The 20773-nt window shown below is 56.2% G+C and overlaps 1 protein-coding gene across 1 annotated transcript; it reads left to right on the top strand.

Moving 5' to 3' along the window:
* Positions 1–3759: 3759 nt before the first annotated feature.
* Positions 3760–6316, top strand: LOC309588282 (T-cell activation Rho GTPase-activating protein-like; the record flags this gene model as incomplete). The annotated part of the gene is made up of 6 exons (XM_082307334.1): positions 3760–3887; positions 4251–4446; positions 4673–4790; positions 4918–5063; positions 5626–5717; positions 6292–6316. The coding sequence occupies 6 exons, from the start codon at positions 3760–3762 to the stop codon at positions 6314–6316; spliced, it is 705 nt and encodes a 234-aa protein (XP_082163460.1).
* Between the last annotated feature and the right edge of the window lie 14457 nt (positions 6317–20773).

A 20773-nucleotide genomic window follows, 5' to 3' on the forward strand; every position in this document is an offset into this window, starting at 1 on the left:
GTTACACATAAACGCTATGAAGAGACATGACGTTCAAATGAAAAATGAGACAGATGTTTGAACAGCTTTTAACAGTTTGCAGGAATCAAAAGGCGAAGCCCTGTATCTAGAAGACAATAAAATAACATGGCTTTTCCCCCTACATTTCTGAACCTTCTGTGACAAGGTATGGCATATCAACGTGCAGGTCTGCAAAGCCCCGGGCTGCACACTGCGGGTCCTGTTCACGGTCGGTGATCTGGATGATGGGGCAGAGTGTACCCTCAGGCAGCTTGCAGATGGCACACAGCTGGGAGGAGAGGCTCATGAAGCAGAGCGTGGTGCTGCCGCCAAGCAGAGGGCCCTTGAGAGGCTGGAGAAAGGGGCGGACAGGAGTCTCATGCAGCTCAACAAGGGCAAGAGCAAGGTCCTGCAGCTGGGGAGGAAGAAGCCCTTGCAGCAGTGCAGGCTGGGGCACAGCCAGCTGGAAAGCAGCTGTGCAGAGTGCTGGGCTCATGGTGGAGCCCAAGCTGACCCCCAAATTGGAGCCAGCCAAGTGGCCTTGGGGCCAAGAAGGCTAACTGCCTCCTGGGCTGCAGTAGGCAAAGCATTGGCAGCAGGTGGAGGGAGGTGGTCCTGCCCCTCTGCTGTGTCCTGCTCGGGGCTCCCCAGTGCAAGAGAGACATGGCCCTACTGGAGAGAACCCCCAGCCCAGGGCCCTCCCAGTGCCCCCCCCCACACTGTCCGTTGGGCTCGGAATGTTGGCCAGTTGGAGCCAACAGCCACCAGTGCCGGCAGGACGGAGCTGTGCTGGCCCGGAGCAGCGCTGGGAGGAGGCAGGGGCTGGCCGAGCAGCTCGGCTGCGGCACCGACACCAGCACCCTGCTTCCCATCCTTGCTGTGGCCGCCTGGGCCGTGTCCTTGGTGCATGGCGAGGGTCCTCCTGTCCCGGGCGGGATGGGCCAGGCCAACTGCTGCTGCGGCTCCAGGTGGGCTCTCCCTGTGGCTTGGGGACACGCGGGCACGGCAGGGCCCCGCAGCAGCTGCCTTTCTCATGCCCGCCGCTCGCTGCTCTGCAGGGAGGCTCTCAGTGAAGCCGAGGCGGTGCTGAGCGCGGACGTGCGGCTGACCCGGGGCCGCAAGAGGAGCGAGAGGCGCCTTCTCCTCCTCCAGGAGGATCTGGTCATCGCCAAGTTGCAGTAAGACCCTCAGAGCCCAGCTGCCTTTCCCCAGCCCTGGCCCTGCCACCAGGGCACGGACACCCTGCCACCAGCCCCAGGCCCCAGCACCTTGCTGCTGGATGCACGCCTGTGCGTCCCAAGGGCAGGCGGGGGACAGGGCTCTGCCCGGAGGGACCTCAAGGAGCCCACCTCCAGCTCCCTGCCCGCCTCTCCTCTCTGCAGACGTGGCACCACCGGGCGCCCACAGCTCCGCCTGGCCCTGGAGCAGCTGTGGGTGCTGAGCGGCGGCAAGGAGGCAGCGGGGGAGGAAGAAGAGGAGGAGGAGGAAGGCAGCGATGAGGACAGGACCTCCCTCATCCTCGCCTGGCCCACCGGCTCCTGTGTTGCCACCTTTGGGTGAGTCGTGGTGCCACGTCCCATGGCAGGGCAGGAGAGGTGCCCAAGCATGCCCCGGCGGCCATCCTGGCAATGGCCTCTGCCCTCCGTGCAGAGCCCGGGCAGGGAGCAGGCAGCGCGCCCGCAGGGACGGGTTGCGGGGCATTTCCATGTCCTGCATCCCCTGGCCACCATTTGGTGCCCAAAAGGGAAGGGCAAACGCAGCTGCTCTGCCCCTCTGTCCTTCTGCATGGGGCAGGGCTGTGCAGGCGCCCGCCTCTGCCCACGGGCTGGGGGACAGCGGGGCCTGACGCTGCTGCTCCTCTCTTTCTGCAGCTCCTGGTCCCTGAAGGAGCTGTGGGTGGGCACACTGCTGGGGTAAGCCGGGGGGATGCTCCAGGTGCAGCCGCACAGGGGAACACAGCTCCCCAGCTGGGGAGAGGTGCCCCTGCAGCTGCGGGCAGCTGTCGGGCAGAGCTGCCTGACAAGAGAAGAGGCAGCTTGGGGCTCACCCACCTCTCTCCCTGTCCCTTCCCGCTGCACAGGACACCAGAAGGAGCAAAGAGAGCTCGGGTGACCCGCCTGCCATCGGTCAAAGCCCTGGAGAAGGAGCTGAGCCGCCGCCATGCCGTGAGTGTCCCTGTGCTCTGGGCTCTGTCCCCAGGCACTGCTCCTCCAGCCGAGCATCAGAGGCATTGCTGCTCACCTTCTTCCACTCCTCCTCTCCTGCCCAGTGGAGGACATTGAGCACCAGGAGCCTGGAGAGGCTGATGGAGGGCCAGGCAGAGGTGAGAATGGCAGCCTTTCACCCACCTCTGGCTGTGCCAAGGTGCCAGGGATGTGCGGCGAGTGGGGTGAGCTTGTGCGGGAGGGAGGGTTGCCACTCGGGGAGTGGAGAGGGTTGGGGAGCCACCAGGAATGCGGGGAAATCCTGGCTGGTGGCGCTGGGAAGAAACCTGCGGTGCAGAGCAGAGAGCCCGGGAGGGCAGAGGGTCCCAGCTCCACCGCGCTCAGGCTGCTGGTGCCGGGTGGCAGCTCGCCAGTGGCCCCTTCTGCTGCGGGGCTGCTCTCTGAGCGCAGCCTGGTTCTTGCAGGCTGATCCCAAGCAAGGGCCTCCGACAGACCCATCTACCAACGGAGGGGGACTTTGCCGCTCAGCGGGTGAGTTTTGGAAAGAAAGGCAACCTCCTGCCGGCGGCTGAGCTGTGCTCACTTGTCCCCTGAGTGTCGCCATGCAGGTGTGGCAGCCCAAGGGAGGACGTCACCTGGACGAGCAAGGGCACCCGCTGGGCAGCGGCTGATGGACATGGTTCTGCAGGGACACGGAGCCTCTGCTGCTGCCCACAGCTTGGAGGAGGGCAGGCCGAGGGCTGGGACAGGCTGTCCCGCTGGCACGCCGGCTCTCAGCAGCCTGCGAGCCGGAGTCATGGTTCCAGCTGCTGGCTCCCTGCCCGTCCTGCCGCAGCGCTCAGCACCACACTGCAGGCAGGGCAGGCAGGGCAGGGCAGGGCAGGGCAGGGCAGGCTGCGGGAGCGCTGGCCTGGCGGTCTCCATTGACGGGCTCTTGCTCTCTTTCCCTTTGCAGCAGGAGGCAGCAGCAGCAGCAGCAGGAGGAGGAGGCGGCTGCCCTGGCCCTTTGCTCTGCGGCGCAGCCCGGCCACTGCCCAGGCGCCAGGGCAGGCGGGCTCCGGCTGCAGGAGGCCGCTCTTTGGGCAGCCCCTGGCAGCCCTCTGCGGGGAGGACGGCACGCTGCCCCGGCCCATCCAGGTAAGGCAGCCTGCACCCTTGTGGTCCCCAGCCCTCCGACTGCTCCAGAGCCAGTGCCCCAGGGGCTCTGCAGATGGGGCATTGGGCTCTTCACCCATGGCTCATGCTTCTGCTTTCAGCCCCTTTGCAGCAGGAGGGAGCACAGGCTGGGGCTGAACTCTGGCCCCAGCCACCGCTTTTGCAAGGCAGCTCCTCAGCCAAGTAACTCTCCTCCTGCCTCTCCTGCAGGAGCTGCTGGCTGTCCTGCACCAGCAAGGACCAGCGACGGAGGGCATATTCCGCAGGGCGGCCAGCGGGACAGAGCTTCGGGAGCTACGCGAGGCCCTGGACCGCGGCACGGACGTCAACCTGGGAAACCAGCCTGCTCTGCTGCTGGCCGTCATCTTGAAGGTGAGCGCTTTTGACCTGCAGCTGGAAGAAGTCCTGGCATGTCTGGAGTGTTCAGAGGCTCACCTAAATGCCTTTCGCATTGCAGGACTTCCTGCGAAGCGTCCCCGGCAAGCTGCTCGTGACCCACTTCTATGAGGACTGGATGCAAGCCATGGAGAGGTCCAGCAAGCAGGCAAAGGCGGAAGAGCTGAAAGCGTAAGTGTGGGCAGCAGCCTGCCTGTTGAGCAGGGCCTGGTAGAGGCTTGGGACTTGCCTGAAAAGGGTCGGTCTCCTTCCAAAGCTGTCTTTTCTGGCAGCTTGCTGTTGCTGGAGTGGGGTTAGATTTCCTGGGAAAGAGCATGGACAGGGAGCCTTCCCTTGTGTGGCCTTGGGTGAAATCAGGAGCGGGGAAGCAACGCCGTGGTTCCTTCCAGAAGCGCAAGAGCCCTGACCGCTGGCTGAGAGCACCTGCAAAGCTGCGCAACACAGCCGCTGGCTCCCACCTGCCTTGGGCAAGCCTGGGGGACCCCTGTGGGCAACTTAATCTGCTTGATTGACGTTGTGTTCCTCTTCCCTCAGGGTGGCCCACAAGTTGCCTGCAGCCAACCTCCTCCTCCTCAAGCGCCTGCTCTCCCTCCTCCAGCACATCGGCCACAACACCTCCACCAGCAGGATGACCTCCAGCAACCTGGCCATCTGCCTTGGGCCCAACCTGCTGAGCCCACCCAACGAGGACCTGCTCCCTCTGGAGGCCATGCTGGAGGTGACTCAGAAGGTACGCCCCATTGAGCAGTGGCTGCAGCCTGCCCAGCCCATCAGAGCTTGGCTCTTCAGAGGTCCCTGGCTGCCTGGTCTCTTGAGCAAATGCTGCTGGGGTGGCTGCCAGCAAGAGCAGCGTCGCAGCCACAGCCTGCTGCCCAGAGGCCAGGCTCAGGAGTGGGAAAGGCTGCTTGATACATGTTCAGGCACCTGGCTTGAGACCAAGGCTTTGATGTGTGCAGGTGAACGTGCTGGTGGAGTTTATGATTGAAAACCACTGTGACATCTTTGGGGAGGAGATGGCTGTCACTTCAAGTCCCTCGCGTGAGGAGTCTCCAGCACCCATGGGCAGATCCACAGGTAGGAGGAGGGACTGAGGGCTGTCAGAGCGTGAGCAGAATGCTGCTGTAGGGCTTGGGGTGGGTTTGGCTTTAGCCGAAGTCCACTTCCAACGAGTCACTTTGCTGCACATGCTTTTGCTTTCCAGAGCTGTCTTTGGAAGAGCAACGTGGCCCTGCAGGCCAAGCAGACGTGGAGCAGCAGGCAAGCGCCTTCCTGGACGCAGCCCCCTCTCTGCTCGTCCTCCAGAGAGCAGCAGGGGCAGACACGGATGCGGGATGGGAAACGGCAGAGGTATGGCAGCTCCACAAACACTGGGACAAGGTGCCTCGGGTAGGAGGGTAGTTGCTGATGAGTCCAAGTGGCTGCTGTGCCTCTTCCTGGCACTCCATCTCTTGTGGCTTTGGGTGGTTTTTATTTTTTATCCAGTAAAACTGGAAAGGTTGCCTCTCCAATGCGTTAGGCATGTGCTTAATCAAAGGCAATATCTCCAAAATACCTAGAGAAAGACAGATTTGAAAAGCAAAGCCTCCCACCGGGGTATTGGTGGTGTTGCACCAAAGGGCTATCCGCAGAGCTCTGTCTCGGGAGGGCAGCAGAAACCGTGCCAGAATGAAGTGGGCCAGCCCTTTCTTGCCCACAGGGGGATCGCAGGCTCCCTGCTGAATGGCCCACCAAATTAAAGGAATGTCATGCACCCATGTGAACAGTGTGTTCCAAAGATGGAGGCCCTTGGAAGAAAGGGCTAATGCAAACCAGCCAAAGGGATCTTCTCGGGAGAGCTAAGGGAGCAAACAGTCACTTGCTGCTCCAGGGCGTCCCTTGCCACCTGCTCACGCCAGCATTTCTCTTTTAGGCACCGGTTGCTTTGCCTCCAACCACCCCAGAGACCACGGCAGACCCCCTGGCATGTGCAGAAGAAGTAAAGAGCCTTTTGGAGGAAAGAAGGTAAAATGAGTCAGCTTTGCTTAAACCCAGAACTGATTCCAGCTGATGCTGGCTTTACCTGTCTAATCCCACTGTGGGGTGGACAGGTTTGCAGGCTGCCCCCAGGAAAGGGGAAAGCAAAGAAAAAGAAAGAGAAAAGAGGCGTGGGCAGAGGAGAGGGACTGCCAAGGAGACAAGAAAAGAAGGAAGAGAGAAAACGTTGGGGGGGATTGAAAAGTGAAAAAAAGCAGGAAGGTCCAGCAGGTGAAGAAGCCCAGGTGTGTACCAGGGCAGGGCGAGGGACGGTGCTGTGCCCGGTTTGCAAATAACTCCCTGGCAGCTGCCCAGGGCTCCCCATCGAGCCCTGCTGCGTGGCACAGGGGCACTGTGCAGCTCTGCAGGCGCACAGGTCTCTAAGGGCATTCCCCATGGGGACGAGGCGCCAGAGCCATGCCGTAGCCAAGGCCAGCAAGAGCTCTCTCTTCTGGGCCATAAACAGTTCCTCGTCGCAGGTGTTCCCCAAAGAAAGGGCAACCAAATCCTGCCTCTTCCTGCCTCTGTGGTTTATCAGTGCTTTCTGACTCTGTCCTTGCAGGTGCCCAGTTCCTGTTACTGCCTGAACCCCTGTGACTCCTGGCCCCGCCCCTGCAGTTGATGTTTGCAATAAAAGGATCTTTTCTCTCTTCTGACTGTGTCTGCCAGACGATATTGTGGAGTGGGGAGCTGTTGTTTGGTGATGAGTCCTAGGGGAGGAGTTTGGGGTCATCCCTTGTCCCAGAATCCTTTCCAGCAGGCATCAGGGCTGAGTTCAGAGGCTTTAGGAGTCAAAGCAAAGCACAGAATCGCACAGAATGGCTGAGTTTGACAAAGACCCGTGGAGGTCGTCTGGTCCAACCTGCCTGCTCGAGCAGGGTCACCCAGAGCCAGTAAAATAGATCACCCCGACCGTCCACTATGGGTTTCTCATGTGCAGCTGGAAGAGCATGTGTTTTAATCTGTGCCCGTTTCCTCTGGTCCTCTCGGTGCACACACTGAGAAGAGCCTGGAGGTTGCACCTGTGTGTCAGCCAGGCTGGGTGCTCAGTGTTCAGCACCGCAATGGCACAGCAGTACCACAGCCACCGCGTGAGGGATGTATTTGGAACCAAGGAGTAGATGAATTAGCTGGACTTAGGGAAATTAAAACAGGAGATACACCAGATCCCAAACGGTACCAAGTGGGGGAACGGTTACGTCAAAAATTAGGCCACACAGGCCGAGAAGCACTTTATTTTGCAGCCCAAAGCTGAGCTAGGCCTTTACACAGGAAAGCGTGTGAAACCATCCTTACCGAACGCCCCCAATGTAAACTGAAATTGCAAAAAGACCACCCTGCTTAATCACCACCCCTACACATTAATGAGGGAAAAACCCTGTGGTCAACATGGCAAGTTGATTCCATTGGACCTTTAAACCCTCCGCAGGATATTGGTACATTCTCACAGGAGTAGAGGTTGCCTCAGGCCTAACGATGGCAACGAAATGTCGGAAGGCTAATGGTCAGAACACCATGAGAGGATTCCCCTCTTGGTTTTCAGGCCTACCAACCCCTGATTTTCTCCAAAGTGACAATGGCCCACGTTTGTCCAGCAAGGAAGTAGAAGAATGGGCAAAAGAGGAGGAAATGCAGTGGGTATTCCGTTCCCCCTGCTATCCTCAGTCAAAGAGGATGGTAGAGCGAGCTAATGGCTTATTTAAAAGGAGCCTTAAGCCACACCAGGCCCAGTGGGATACTCAACTCTCCAAAATGCTTCATCCACTGAATAACCAATATGGGCCTGCTGGGAGCCCTGGGAGCCCAGCATTCTTTACAGAAGATGGACCTGGTATTCCACCTCCACTTCCAGATGAAAGAAAGCATCCGACAACATTACAGCCAGGACAACCTGTCATGGTGAATGTACCACAAACTGGAGCTGTACCTATGACTCTAACTAAACCGTGTGGCCCACTTGCCTGGGAGGCTACTGACAGCAGTGGTGCAAAACACAGAATTAGGGCACGATGCATTTTTCCTTCTTTCTAGGACACGACCACCTGTTAAGGAGGGAGAGATATATATAGGTTATGATTACTCACAACAACTCTTCTAGGCCATATAGAACATGCCGTAATGAAAGTCGTTGCTCAACGTATGACACGGCGAAGGAGAATTACGATGTTAAAATGCCATGCAGATGGAACAATCTGAAGGGGTGCAATGCAATACTAGGAACAATATCTCTGAGAATCACTAAACCTATCACAATGACACCAGTGCCTACTCTGAATACTCCCCTAGTGCTACTAGTTTTCCCCGACTTTGGGGAACAGCAGAGACAGAAACGAAAGTAGGATGCTGAATGATCAATGGATCTACCCACGAGAAGGCAACTGAGATTTCTGTGTATAACGTTACGCCAGACCCAATAACAAAAGATACAAAATGCTGCACCTCTGAAAGATTAGCCTGTTGGTACTGTGTTGGTACCTTAGTGCAACCTGTTTTCATAGGCTGCATCTGGGCTTGCAGAAACATGGGACTATCATTCCAATTTAGCATAGACATTACTAAGCCCAGCACAACATCCACCACTCCTCCCTTAACATCCACTCCAACTGTAAAAGATAAGGAAACTTTATCCCCATCAGATCGGATATATATAGGCCAACAACAAGTGCTATTTAATCCATCACGGTCCCTCAAGCAAATAGAACTATCAATGCAACTCAATATCTCTGCAGTTAAACTTTGCTGTTCACCATTCCTAAGTGCGTCCTATGCCCGGATGGTTAGCGTGGATGCATGGAGGAACCCGCACTTCTCCAAAACGACCAAAAAGAGACGTGACTGGCATTTTAGGCACAGGATTAGGAGTATTAAACAGTGTGGACGCTGAAGTTTTAGCAAACAAAATAAGCTCAGCAGCAAGTAATTTACACCAACTAGAAGGTCTGTTGCAATCTTCTCTATCCGCATTGGGAACTAACCAATGGCTTTTATCTGCCATATTACCTCCATGGGAAAGGATTAAGGAAAAGGACCACCAACTAATTGGGAACGCGCTAGGCGCAACTCCAATTAATGTGTCTCTCACTCTTAGTTGCAGTCAAGCCCAACTGTGGATACAATCCACTGCGAGAGAAGGTGAAGAGGGCACCTTACCCTCTGAAATTTGAGAGGTAATCTGGGATAATGCAACTGAATTTGAAAGGAAACTCCAATCCTGGTGGCGTCTAGTCAATTTTACCTATGACCCCACCCACATTAAAGGCACAGCTTTTCTTTTGACAATACGCAGTGCTTCGGTGTACACCATAGACCCCATCATTGCGCTGGGATTAAATCACGATGGAACTGTCCTCTACCCATTAGGACACAGAGGATGGGCCCAACAACGTGGGAACAAATGGCAAACTATTGATGCTGATGCATGTGTTGTACGGGAAGAACAGGGATTTAGTTGTGAAAATAATGCCATTAAGGCGCAGGACATTTGTCTTGACACTGAACAAAATGTTTTTCCTTTTGAAATACATCCTGATGAAACCCCTGAAACTGTACTTGTCTACGTTGGAAGCGGATGTGTTTGTATGAGAACCCTTTGTGAGTCTCTGTTTATAGACAATACCACTGTAGATGTACCCACAAAGGAGCAGAGTGAGTCATCTATCAAGGAACCGAGGAACCTTGTAGTATGGTAACTTGGATTTTGTCTTGGTGACTTTGATTGCATGCTGAATTGGTGCTAATGCAAACATCGCATAAACTTGGCATGTACGACCACTTGGAAATAAACCGTTGTCCAAATCTGAGACGAAGATTGGACCCAGCTGCACCTAAGCTTCATCAGGAGTTCAGAAAGCAAGGGGGTCTCCTCTGAACCTCGTGACTCAACGGGAGAGTCTTCCTTACTCTTTGCATCTCCGGTCTCTCTGTGAAGCATTCTAACTCGAGTGTGACTCAGTTTTCCTTCGTATGACTCTTCCATGCAGTAATTAGTAGAGCGAACCCTGCTTTGAGCAACTGGGGCTCTTCTGGAATCGCCTGTGCCATGTGCACCCATGTCTGTGAACAACCCTTCTCCTCCAGCTGAAAAGCAGCTGCAGATCTTGCTCATGGCTCAAGGACGCTGGTGGCCTCGGATGGTGCCTGAGGCTTGGGGCTTGCATTGCCTGTGCCCAGCTGTGCCCACGGGGTGACAGAGGAAAGACTTTCCCTGGGGAAGAGGCACCAGCGAGTGGTTGAGATGGAGGAAAACCTCACCAACGTTTTGGCTGTAGGTGGAAAGTTCTGGATGAGAGAGGAATTCTACATCTTCCGCGGCATAGCACAGGCCACTGGCTGGACAGCAAGTTTTTCTTCTTTCTTTAATTTTTTCTGGAAGAGTCTCCTGTCGGTACCGAGTAGAGGCAGAATGTCAGGCAAGGTGGCTGATTGCATGGGAACGATAGAGGGAAATGTACTTGGCTCTTAAAAGCCCGATTGCTCTCGAAGTTGAATCTGCTTTCTCTAGTGCTTTTTACTTCTAAGGACGGGGGCGGGTGGAGGGGCATGGATGATTTCTCTTCATAGCTCCTCAAACAGGCATTGTAGCAGTCGAGGTCGAATAGGCCTTTCTCACGTACCTTTTCTTTTTGCACCATGGTGAATTCAATCTGCTGATCAATAGCCCACTGAGGTCCATAGGCACCTTTGATTGGGCTCCTTTGGCTCAAGAGCTAGGTGCAACCTCCTGTCACTGGTTCCTGCACAATGAATGCAGATAATCTGCTATCGAATAATCTAGGCGAGCTAGTGTCTAACGATGTATGCGAGAGTGCCACCCCATCCGATGTTACCCATAAACGCTATGAAGAGACATGACGTTCAAATGAAAAATGAGACAGATGTTTGAACAGCTTTTAACAGTTTGCAGGAATCAAAAGGCGAAGCCCTGTATCTAGAAGACAATAAAATAACATGGCTTTTCCCCCTACATTTCTGAACCTTCTGTGACAAGGTATGGCATATCAACGTGCAGGTCTGGAAGGCCCCGGGCTGTGCTCTGAGGGCCCTGTTCACGGTCGGTGATCTGGATGATGGGGCAGAGTGTACCCTCAGGCAGCTTGCAGATGGCACACAGCTGGGAGGAGAGGCTCATGAAGCAGAGCGTGGTGCTGCCGCCAAGCAGAGGGCCCTTGAGAGGCTGGAGAAAGGGGCGGACAGGAGTCTCATGCAGCTCAACAAGGGCAAGAGCAAGGTCCTGCAGCTGGGGAGGAAGAAGCCCTTGCAGCAGTGCAGGCTGGGGCACAGCCAGCTGGAAAGCAGCTGTGCAGAGTGCTGGGCTCATGGTGGAGCCCAAGCTGACCCCCAAATTGGAGCCAGCCAAGTGGCCTTGGGGCCAAGAAGGCTAACTGCCTCCTGGGCTGCAGTAGGCAAAGCATTGGCAGCAGGTGGAGGGAGGTGGTCCTGCCCCTCTGCTGTGTCCTGCTCGGGGCTCCCCAGTGCAAGAGAGACATGGCCCTACTGGAGAGAACCCCCAGCCCAGGGCCCTCCCAGTGCCCCCCCCCACACTGTCCGTTGGGCTCGGAATGTTGGCCAGTTGGAGCCAACAGCCACCAGTGCCGGCAGGACGGAGCTGTGCTGGCCCGGAGCAGCGCTGGGAGGAGGCAGGGGCTGGCCGAGCAGCTCGGCTGCGGCACCGACACCAGCACCCCGCTTCCCATCCTTGCTGTGGCCGCCTGGGCCGTGTCCTTGGTGCATGGCGAGGGTCCTCCTGTCCCGGGCGGGATGGGCCAGGCCAACTGCTGCTGCGGCTCCAGGTGGGCTCTCCCTGTGGCTTGGGGACACGCGGGCACGGCAGGGCCCCGCAGCAGCTGCCTTTCTCATGCCCGCCGCTCGCTGCTCTGCAGGGAGGCTCTCAGTGAAGCCGAAGCGGTGCTGAGCGCGGACGTGCGGCTGACCCGGGGCCGCAAGAGGAGCGAGAGGCGCCTTCTCCTCCTCCAGGAGGATCTGGTCATCGCCAAGTTGCAGTAAGACCCTCAGAGCCCAGCTGCCTTTCCCCAGCCCTGGCCCTGCCACCAGGGCACGGACACCCCGCCACCAGCCCCAGGCCCCAGCACCTTGCTGCTGGATGCACGCCTGTGCGTCCCAAGGGCAGGCGGGGGACAGGGCTCTGCCCGGAGGGACCTCAAGGAGCCCACCTCCAGCTCCCTGCCCGCCTCTCCTCTCTGCAGACGTGGCACCACCGGGCGCCCACAGCTCCGCCTGGCCCTGGAGCAGCTGTGGGTGCTGAGCGGCGGCAAGGAGGCAGCGGGGGAGGAAGAAGAGGAGGAGGAGGAAGGCAGCGATGAGGACAGGACCTCCCTCATCCTCGCCTGGCCCACCGGCTCCTGTGTTGCCACCTTTGGGTGAGTCGTGGTGCCACGTCCCATGGCAGGGCAGGAGAGGTGCCCAAGCATGCCCCGGCGGCCATCCTGGCAATGGCCTCTGCCCTCCGTGCAGAGCCCGGGCAGGGAGCAGGCAGCGCGCCCGCAGGGATGGGTTGCGGGGCATTTCCATGTCCTGCATCCCCTGGCCACCATTTGGTGCCCAAAAGGGAAGGGCAAACGCAGCTGCTCTGCCCCTCTGTCCTTCTGCATGGGGCAGGGCTGTGCAGGCGCCCGCCTCTGCCCACGGGCTGGGGGACAGCGGGGCCTGACGCTGCTGCTCCTCTCTTTCTGCAGCTCCTGGTCCCTGAAGGAGCTGTGGGTGGGCACACTGCTGGGGTAAGCCGGGGGGATGCTCCAGGTGCAGCCGCACAGGGGAACACAGCTCCCCAGCTGGGGAGAGGTGCCCCTGCAGCTGCGGGCAGCTGTCGGGCAGAGCTGCCTGACAAGAGAAGAGGCAGCTTGGGGCTCACCCACCTCTCTCCCTGTCCCTTCCCGCTGCACAGGACACCAGAAGGAGCAAAGAGAGCTCGGGTGACCCGCCTGCCGTCGGTCAAAGCCCTGGAGAAGGAGCTGAGCCGCCGCCATGCCGTGAGTGTCCCTGTGCTCTGGGCTCTGTCCCCAGGCACTGCTCCTCCAGCCGAGCATCAGAGGCATTGCTGCTCACCTTCTTCCACTCCTCCTCTCCTGCCCAGTGGAGGACATTGAGCACCAGGAGCCTGGAGAGGCTGATGGAGGGCCAGGCAGAGGTGAGAATGGCTGCCTTTCACCCCCCTCTGGCTGTGCTAAGGTGCCAGGGATGTGCGGCGAGTGGGGTGAGCTTGTGCGGAAGGGAGGGTTGCCACTCGGGGAGCGGAGAGGGTTGGGGAGCCACCAGGAATGCGGGGAAATCCTCGCTGGCGGCGCTGGGAGGAAACCTGCGGCGCAGAGCAGAGAGCCCGGGAGGGCAGAAGGTCCCAGCTCCGCCGTGCTCAGGCTGCTGGTACCGACTGGCAGCTCGCCAGTGGCCCCTTCTGCTGCGGGGCTGCTCTCTAAGCGCAGCCTGGTTCTTGCAGGCTGATCCCAAGCAAGGGCCTCCGACAGACCCATCTACTAACGGAGGGGGACTTTGCCGCTCAGCAGGTGAGTTTTGGAAAGAAAGGCAACCTCCTGCCAGCGGTTGAGCTGTGCTCACTTGTCCCCTGAGTGTCGCCATGCAGGTGTGGCAGCCCAAGGGAGGACGTCACCTGGACGAGCAAGGGCACCCGCTGGGCAGCGGCTGATGGACGTGGTTCTGCAGGGACACGGAGCCTCTGCTGCTGCCCACAGCTTGGAGGAGGGCAGGCCGAGGGCTGGGACAGGCTGTCCCGCTGGCACGCCGGCTCTCAGCAGCCTGCGAGCCGGAGTCATGGTTCCAGCTGCTGGCTCCCTGCCCGTCCTGCCGCAGCGCTCAGCACCACGCTGCAGGCAGGGCAGGCAGGGCAGGGCAGGGCAGGCTGCGGGAGCGCTGGCCTGGCGGTCTCCATTGACGGGCTCTTGCTCTCTTTCCCTTTGCAGCAGGAGGCAGCAGCAGCAGCAGCAGGAGGAGGAGGCGGCTGCCCTGGCCCTTTGCTCTGCGGCGCAGCCCGGTCACTGCCCAGGCGCCAGGGCAGGCGGGCTCCGGCTGCAGGAGGCCGCTCTTTGGGCAGCCCCTGGCAGCCCTCTGCGGGGAGGACGGCACGCTGCCCCGGCCCATCCAGGTAAGGCAGCCTGCACCCTTGTGGTCCCCAGCCCTCCGACTGCTCCAGAGCCAGTGCCCCAGGGGCTCTGCAGATGGGGCATTGGGCTCTTCACCCATGGCTCATGCTTCTGCTTTCAGCCCCTTTGCAGCAGGAGGGAGCACAGGCTGGGGCTGAACTCTGGCCCCAGCCACCGCTTTTGCAAGGCAGCTCCTCAGCCAAGTAACTCTCCTCCTGCCTCTCCTGCAGGAGCTGCTGGCTGTCCTGCACCAGCAAGGACCAGCGACGGAGGGCATATTCCGCAGGGCGGCCAGCGGGACAGAGCTTCGGGAGCTACGCGAGGCCCTGGACCGCGGCACGGACGTCAACCTGGGAAGCCAGCCTGCTCTGCTGCTGGCCGTCATCTTGAAGGTGAGCGCTTCTGACCTGCAGCTGGAAGAGCTCCTGGCGTGTCTGGAGTGTTCAAAGGCTCACCTGAATGCCCTTGGCATTCATTGCAGGACTTCCTGCGAAGCATCCCCGGCAAGCTGCTCGTGACAGACCTTTACGAAGACTGGATGGCAGCCATGCACAAGACCTGCCAGGAGGACAAGATTGAAGAGCTGAAAGCGTAAGTGTGGGCAGCAGCAGCTGCAAAGCTGCGCAACACAGCCGCTGGCTCCCACCTGCCTTGGGCAAGCCTGGGGGACCCCTGTGGGCAACTTAATCTGCTTGATTGACGTTGTGTTCCTCTTCCCTCAGGGTGGCCCACAAGTTGCCTGCAGCCAACCTCCTCCTCCTCAAGCGCCTGCTCTCCCTCCTCCAGCACATCGGCCACAACACCTCCACCAGCAGGATGACCTCCAGCAACCTGGCCATCTGCCTTGGGCCCAACCTGCTGAGCCCACCCAACGAGGACCTGCTCCCTCTGGAGGCCATGCTGGAGGTGACTCAGAAGGTACGCCCCATTGAGCAGTGGCTGCAGCCTGCCCAGCCCATCAGAGCTTGGCTCTTCAGAGGTCCCTGGCTGCCTGGTCTCTTGAGCAAATGCTGCTGGGGTGGCTGCCAGCAAGAGCAGCGTCGCAGCCACAGCCTGCTGCCCAGAGGCCAGGCTCAGGAGTGGGAAAGGCTGCTTGATACATGTTCAGGCACCTGGCTTGAGACCAAGGCTTTGATGTGTGCAGGTGAACGTGCTGGTGGAGTTTATGATTGAAAACCACTGTGACATCTTTGGGGAGGAGGTGGCTGTCACTTCAAGTCCCTCGCGTGAGGAGTCTCCAGCGCCCATGGGCAGATCCACAGGTAGGAGGAGGGACTGAGGGCTGTCAGAGCGTGAGCAGAATGCTGCTGTAGGGCTTGGGGTGGGTTTGGCTTTAGCCGAAGTCCACTTCCAACGAGTCACTTTGCTGCACATGCTTTTGCTTTCCAGAGCTGTCTTTGGAAGAGCAACGTGGCCCTGCAGGCCAAGCAGACGTGGAGCAGCAGGCAAGCGCCTTCCTGGATGCAGCCCCCTCTCTGCTCGTCCTCCAGAGAGCAGCAGGGGCAGACACGGATGCGGGATGGGAAACGGCAGAGGTATGGCAGCTCCACAAACACTGGGACAAGGTGCCTCGGGTAGGAGGGTAGTTGCTGATGAGTCCAAGTGGCTGCTGTGCCTCTTCCTGGCACTCCATCTCTTGTGGCTTTGGGTGGTTTTTATTTTTTATCCAGTAAAACTGGAAAGGTTGCCTCTCCAATGCGTTAGGCATGTGCTTAATCAAAGGCAATATCTCCAAAATACCTAGAGAAAGACAGATTTGAAAAGCAAAGCCTCCCACCGGGGTATTGGTGGTGTTGCACCAAAGGGCTATCCGCAGAGCTCTGTCTCGGGAGGGCAGCAGAAACCACGCCAGAATGAAGTGGGCCAGCCCTTTCTTGCCCACAGGGGGATCGCAGGCTCCCTGCTGAATGGCCCCCCAAATTAAAGGAATGTCATGCACCCATGTGAACAGTGTGTTCCAAAGATGGAGGCCCTTGGAAGAAAGGGCTAATGCAAACCAGCCAAAGGGATCTTCTCGGGAGAGCTAAGGGAGCAAACAGTCACTTGCTGCTCCAGGGCGTCCCTTGCCACCTGCTCACGCCAGCATTTCTCTTTTAGGCACCGGTTGCTTTGCCTCCAACCACCCCAGAGACCACAGCAGACCCCCTGGCATGTGCAGAAGAACTAAAGAGCCTTTTGGAGGAAAGAAGGTAAAATGAGTCAGCTTTGCTTAAACCCAGAACTGATTCCAGCTGATGCTGGCTTTACCTGTCTAATCCCACTGTGGGGTGGACAGGTTTGCAGGCTGCCCCCAGGAAAGGGGAAAGCAAAGAAAAAGAAAGAGAAAAGAGGCGTGGGCAGAGGAGAGGGACTGCCAAGGAGACAAGAAAAGAAGGAAGAGAGAAAACGTTGGGGGGGATTGAAAAGTGAAAAAAAGCAGGAAGGTCCAGCAGGTGAAGAAGCCCAGGTGTGTACCAGGGCAGGGCGAGGGACGGTGCTGTGCCCGGTTTGCAAATAACTCCCTGGCAGCTGCCCAGGGCTCCCCATCGAGCCCTGCTGCGTGGCACAGGGGCACTGTGCAGCTCTGCAGGCGCACAGGTCTCTAAGGGCATTCCCCATGGGGACGAGGCGCCAGAGCCATGCCGTAGCCAAGGCCAGCAAGAGCTCTCTCTTCTGGGCCATAAACAGTTCCTCGTCGCAGGTGTTCCCCAAAGAAAGGGCAACCAAATCCTGCCTCTTCCTGCCTCTGTGGTTTATCAGTGCTTTCTGACTCTGTCCTTGCAGGTGCCCAGTTCCTGTTACTGCCTGAACCCCTGTGACTCCTGGCCCCGCCCCTGCAGTTGATGTTTGCAATAAAAGGATCTTTTCTCTCTTCTGACTGTGTCTGCCAGACGATATTGTGGAGTGGGGAGCTGTTGTTTGGTGATGAGTCCTAGGGGAGGAGTTTGGGGTCATCCCTTGTCCCAGAATCCTTTCCAGCAGGCATCAGGGCTGAGTTCAGAGGCTTTAGGAGTCAAAGCAAAGCACAGAATCGCACAGAATGGCTGAGTTTGACAAAGACCCGTGGAGGTCGTCTGGTCCAACCTGCCTGCTCGAGCAGGGTCACCCAGAGCCAGTAAAATAGATCACCCCGACCGTCCACTATGGGTTTCTCATGTGCAGCTGGAAGAGCATGTGTTTTAATCTGTGCCCGTTTCCTCTGGTCCTCTCGGTGCACACACTGAGAAGAGCCTGGAGGTTGCACCTGTGTGTCAGCCAGGCTGGGTGCTCAGTGTTCAGCACCGCAATGGCACAGCAGTACCACAGCCACCGCGTGAGGGATGTATTTGGAACCAAGGAGTAGATGAATTAGCGGGACTTAGGGAAATTAAAACAGGAGATACACCAGATCCCAAACGGTACCAAGTGGGGGAACGGTTACGCCAAAAATTAGGCCACACAGGCCGAGAAGCACTTTATTTTGCAGCCCAAAGCTGAGCTAGGCCTTTACACAGGAAAGCGTGTGAAACCATCCTTACCGAACGCCCCCAATGTAAACTGAAATTGCAAAAAGACCACCCTGCTTAATCACCACCCCTACACATTAATGAGGGAAAAACCCTGTGGTCAACATGGCAAGTTGATTCCATTGGACCTTTAAACCCTCTGCAGGATATTGGTACATTCTCACAGGAGTAGAGGTTGCCTCAGGCCTAACGATGGCAACGAAATGTCGGAAGGCTAATGGTCAGAACACCATGAGAGGATTCCCCTCTTGGTTTTCAGGCCTACCAACCCCTGATTTTGTCCAAAGTGACAATGGCCCACGTTTGTCCAGCAAGGAAGTAGAAGAATGGGCAAAAGAGGAGGAAATGCAGTGGGTATTCCGTTCCCCCTGCTATCCTCAGTCAAAGAGGATGGTAGAGCGAGCTAATGGCTTATTTAAAAGGAGCCTTAAGCCACACCAGGCCCAGTGGGATACTCAACTCTCCAAAATGCTTCATCCACTGAATAACCAATATGGGCCTGCTGGGAGCCCTGGGAGCCCAGCATTCTTTACAGAAGATGGACCTGGTATTCCACCTCCACTTCCAGATGAAAGAAAGCATCCGACAACATTACAGCCAGGACAACCTGTCATGGTGAATGTACCACAAACTGGAGCTGTACCTATGACTCTAACTAAACCGTGTGGCCCACTTGCCTGGGAGGCTACTGACAGCAGTGGTGCAAAACACAGAATTAGGGCACGATGCATTTTTCCTTCTTTCTAGGACACGACCACCTGTTAAGGAGGGAGAGATATATATAGGTTATGATTACTCACAACAACTCTTCTAGGCCATATAGAACATGCCGTAATGAAAGTCGTTGCTCAACGTATGACACGGCGAAGGAGAATTACGATGTTAAAATGCCATGCAGATGGAACAATCTGAAGGGGTGCAATGCAATACTAGGAACAATATCTCTGAGAATCACTAAACCTATCACAATGACACCAGTGCCTACTCTGAATACTCCCCTAGTGCTACTAGTTTTCCCCGACTTTGGGGAACAGCAGAGACAGAAACGAAAGTAGGATGCTGAATGATCAATGGATCTACCCACGAGAAGGCAACTGAGATTTCTGTGTATAACGTTACGCCAGACCCAATAACAAAAGATACAAAATGCTGCACCTCTGAAAGATTAGCCTGTTGGTACTGTGTTGGTACCTTAGTGCAACCTGTTTTCATAGGCTGCATCTGGGCTTGCAGAAACATGGGACTATCATTCCAATTTAGCATAGACATTACTAAGCCCAGCACAACATCCACCACTCCTCCCTTAACATCCACTCCAACTGTAAAAGATAAGGAAACTTTATCCCCATCAGATCGGATATATATAGGCCAACAACAAGTGCTATTTAATCCATCACGGTCCCTCAAGCAAATAGAACTATCAATGCAACTCAATATCTCTGCAGTTAAACTTTGCTGTTCACCATTCCTAAGTGCGTCCTATGCCCGGATGGTTAGCGTGGATGCATGGAGGAACCCGCACTTCTCCAAAACGACCAAAAAGAGACGTGACTGGCATTTTAGGCACAGGATTAGGAGTATTAAACAGTGTGGACGCTGAAGTTTTAGCAAACAAAATAAGCTCAGCAGCAAGTAATTTACACCAACTAGAAGGTCTGTTGCAATCTTCTCTATCCGCATTGGGAACTAACCAATGGCTTTTATCTGCCATATTACCTCCATGGGAAAGGATTAAGGAAAAGGACCACCAACTAATTGGGAACGCGCTAGGCGCAACTCCAATTAATGTGTCTCTCACTCTTAGTTGCAGTCAAGCCCAACTGTGGATACAATCCACTGCGAGAGAAGGTGAAGAGGGCACCTTACCCTCTGAAATTTGAGAGGTAATCTGGGATAATGCAACTGAATTTGAAAGGAAACTCCAATCCTGGTGGCGTCTAGTCAATTTTACCTATGACCCCACCCACATTAAAGGCACAGCTTTTCTTTTGACAATACGCAGTGCTTCGGTGTACACCATAGACCCCATCATTGCGCTGGGATTAAATCACGATGGAACTGTCCTCTACCCATTAGGACACAGAGGATGGGCCCAACAACGTGGGAACAAATGGCAAACTACTGATGCTGATGCATGTGTTGTACGGGAAGAACAGGGATTTAGTTGTGAAAATAATGCCATTAAGGCGCAGGACATTTGTCTTGACACTGAACAAAATGTTTTTCCTTTTGAAATACATCCTGATGAAACCCCTGAAACTGTACTTGTCTACGTTGGAAGCGGATGTGTTTGTATGAGAACCCTTTGTGAGTCTCTGTTTATAGACAATACCACTGTAGATGTACCCACAAAGGAGCAGAGTGAGTCATCTATCAAGGAACCGAGGAACCTTGTAGTATGGTAACTTGGATTTTGTCTTGGTGACTTTGATTGCATGCTGAATTGGTGCTAATGCAAACATCGCATAAACTTGGCATGTACGACCACTTGGAAATAAACCGTTGTCCAAATCTGAGACGAAGATTGGACCCAGCTGCACCTAAGCTTCATCAGGAGTTCAGAAAGCAAGGGGGTCTCCTCTGAACCTCGTGACTCAACGGGAGAGTCTTCCTTACTCTTTGCATCTCCGGTCTCTCTGTGAAGCATTCTAACTCGAGTGTGACTCAGTTTTCCTTCGTATGACTCTTCCATGCAGTAATTAGTAGAGCGAACCCTGCTTTGAGCAACTGGGGCTCTTCTGGAATCGCCTGTGCCATGTGCACCCATGTCTGTGAACAACCCTTCTTCTCCAGCTGAAAAGCAGCTGCAGATCTTGCTCATGGCTCAAGGACGCTGGTGGCCTCGGATGGTGCCTGAGGCTTGGGGCTTGCATTGCCTGTGCCCAGCTGTGCCCACGGGGTGACAGAGGAAAGACTTTCCCTGGGGAAGAGGCACCAGCGAGTGGTTGAGATGGAGGAAAACCTCACCAACGTTTTGGCTGTAGGTGGAAAGTTCTGGGTGAGAGAGGAATTCTACATCTTCCGCGGCATAGCACGGGCCACTGGCTGGACAGCAAGTTTTTCTTCTTTCTTTAATTTTTTCTGGAAGAGTCTCCTGTTGGTACCGAGTAGAGGCAGAATGTCAGGCAAGGTGGCTGATTGCATGGGAACGATAGAGGGAAATGTACTTGGCTCTTAAAAGCCCGATTGCTCTCGAAGTTGAATCTGCTTTCTCTAGTGCTTTTTACTTCTAAGGACGGGGGCGGGTGGAGGGGCATGGATGATTTCTCTTCATAGCTCCTCAAACAGGCATTGTAGCAGTCGAGGTCGAATAGGCCTTTCTCACGTACCTTTTCTTTTTGCACCATGGTGAATTCAATCTGCTGATCAATAGCCCACTGAGGTCCATAGGCACCTTTGATTGGGCTCCTTTGGCTCAAGAGCTAGGTGCAACCTCCTGTCACTGGTT

Source organism: Platalea leucorodia (genome assembly GCF_965183815.1).
Source record: "Platalea leucorodia genome assembly, chromosome: 3".
Lineage (NCBI taxonomy): Eukaryota > Metazoa > Chordata > Aves > Pelecaniformes > Threskiornithidae > Platalea > Platalea leucorodia.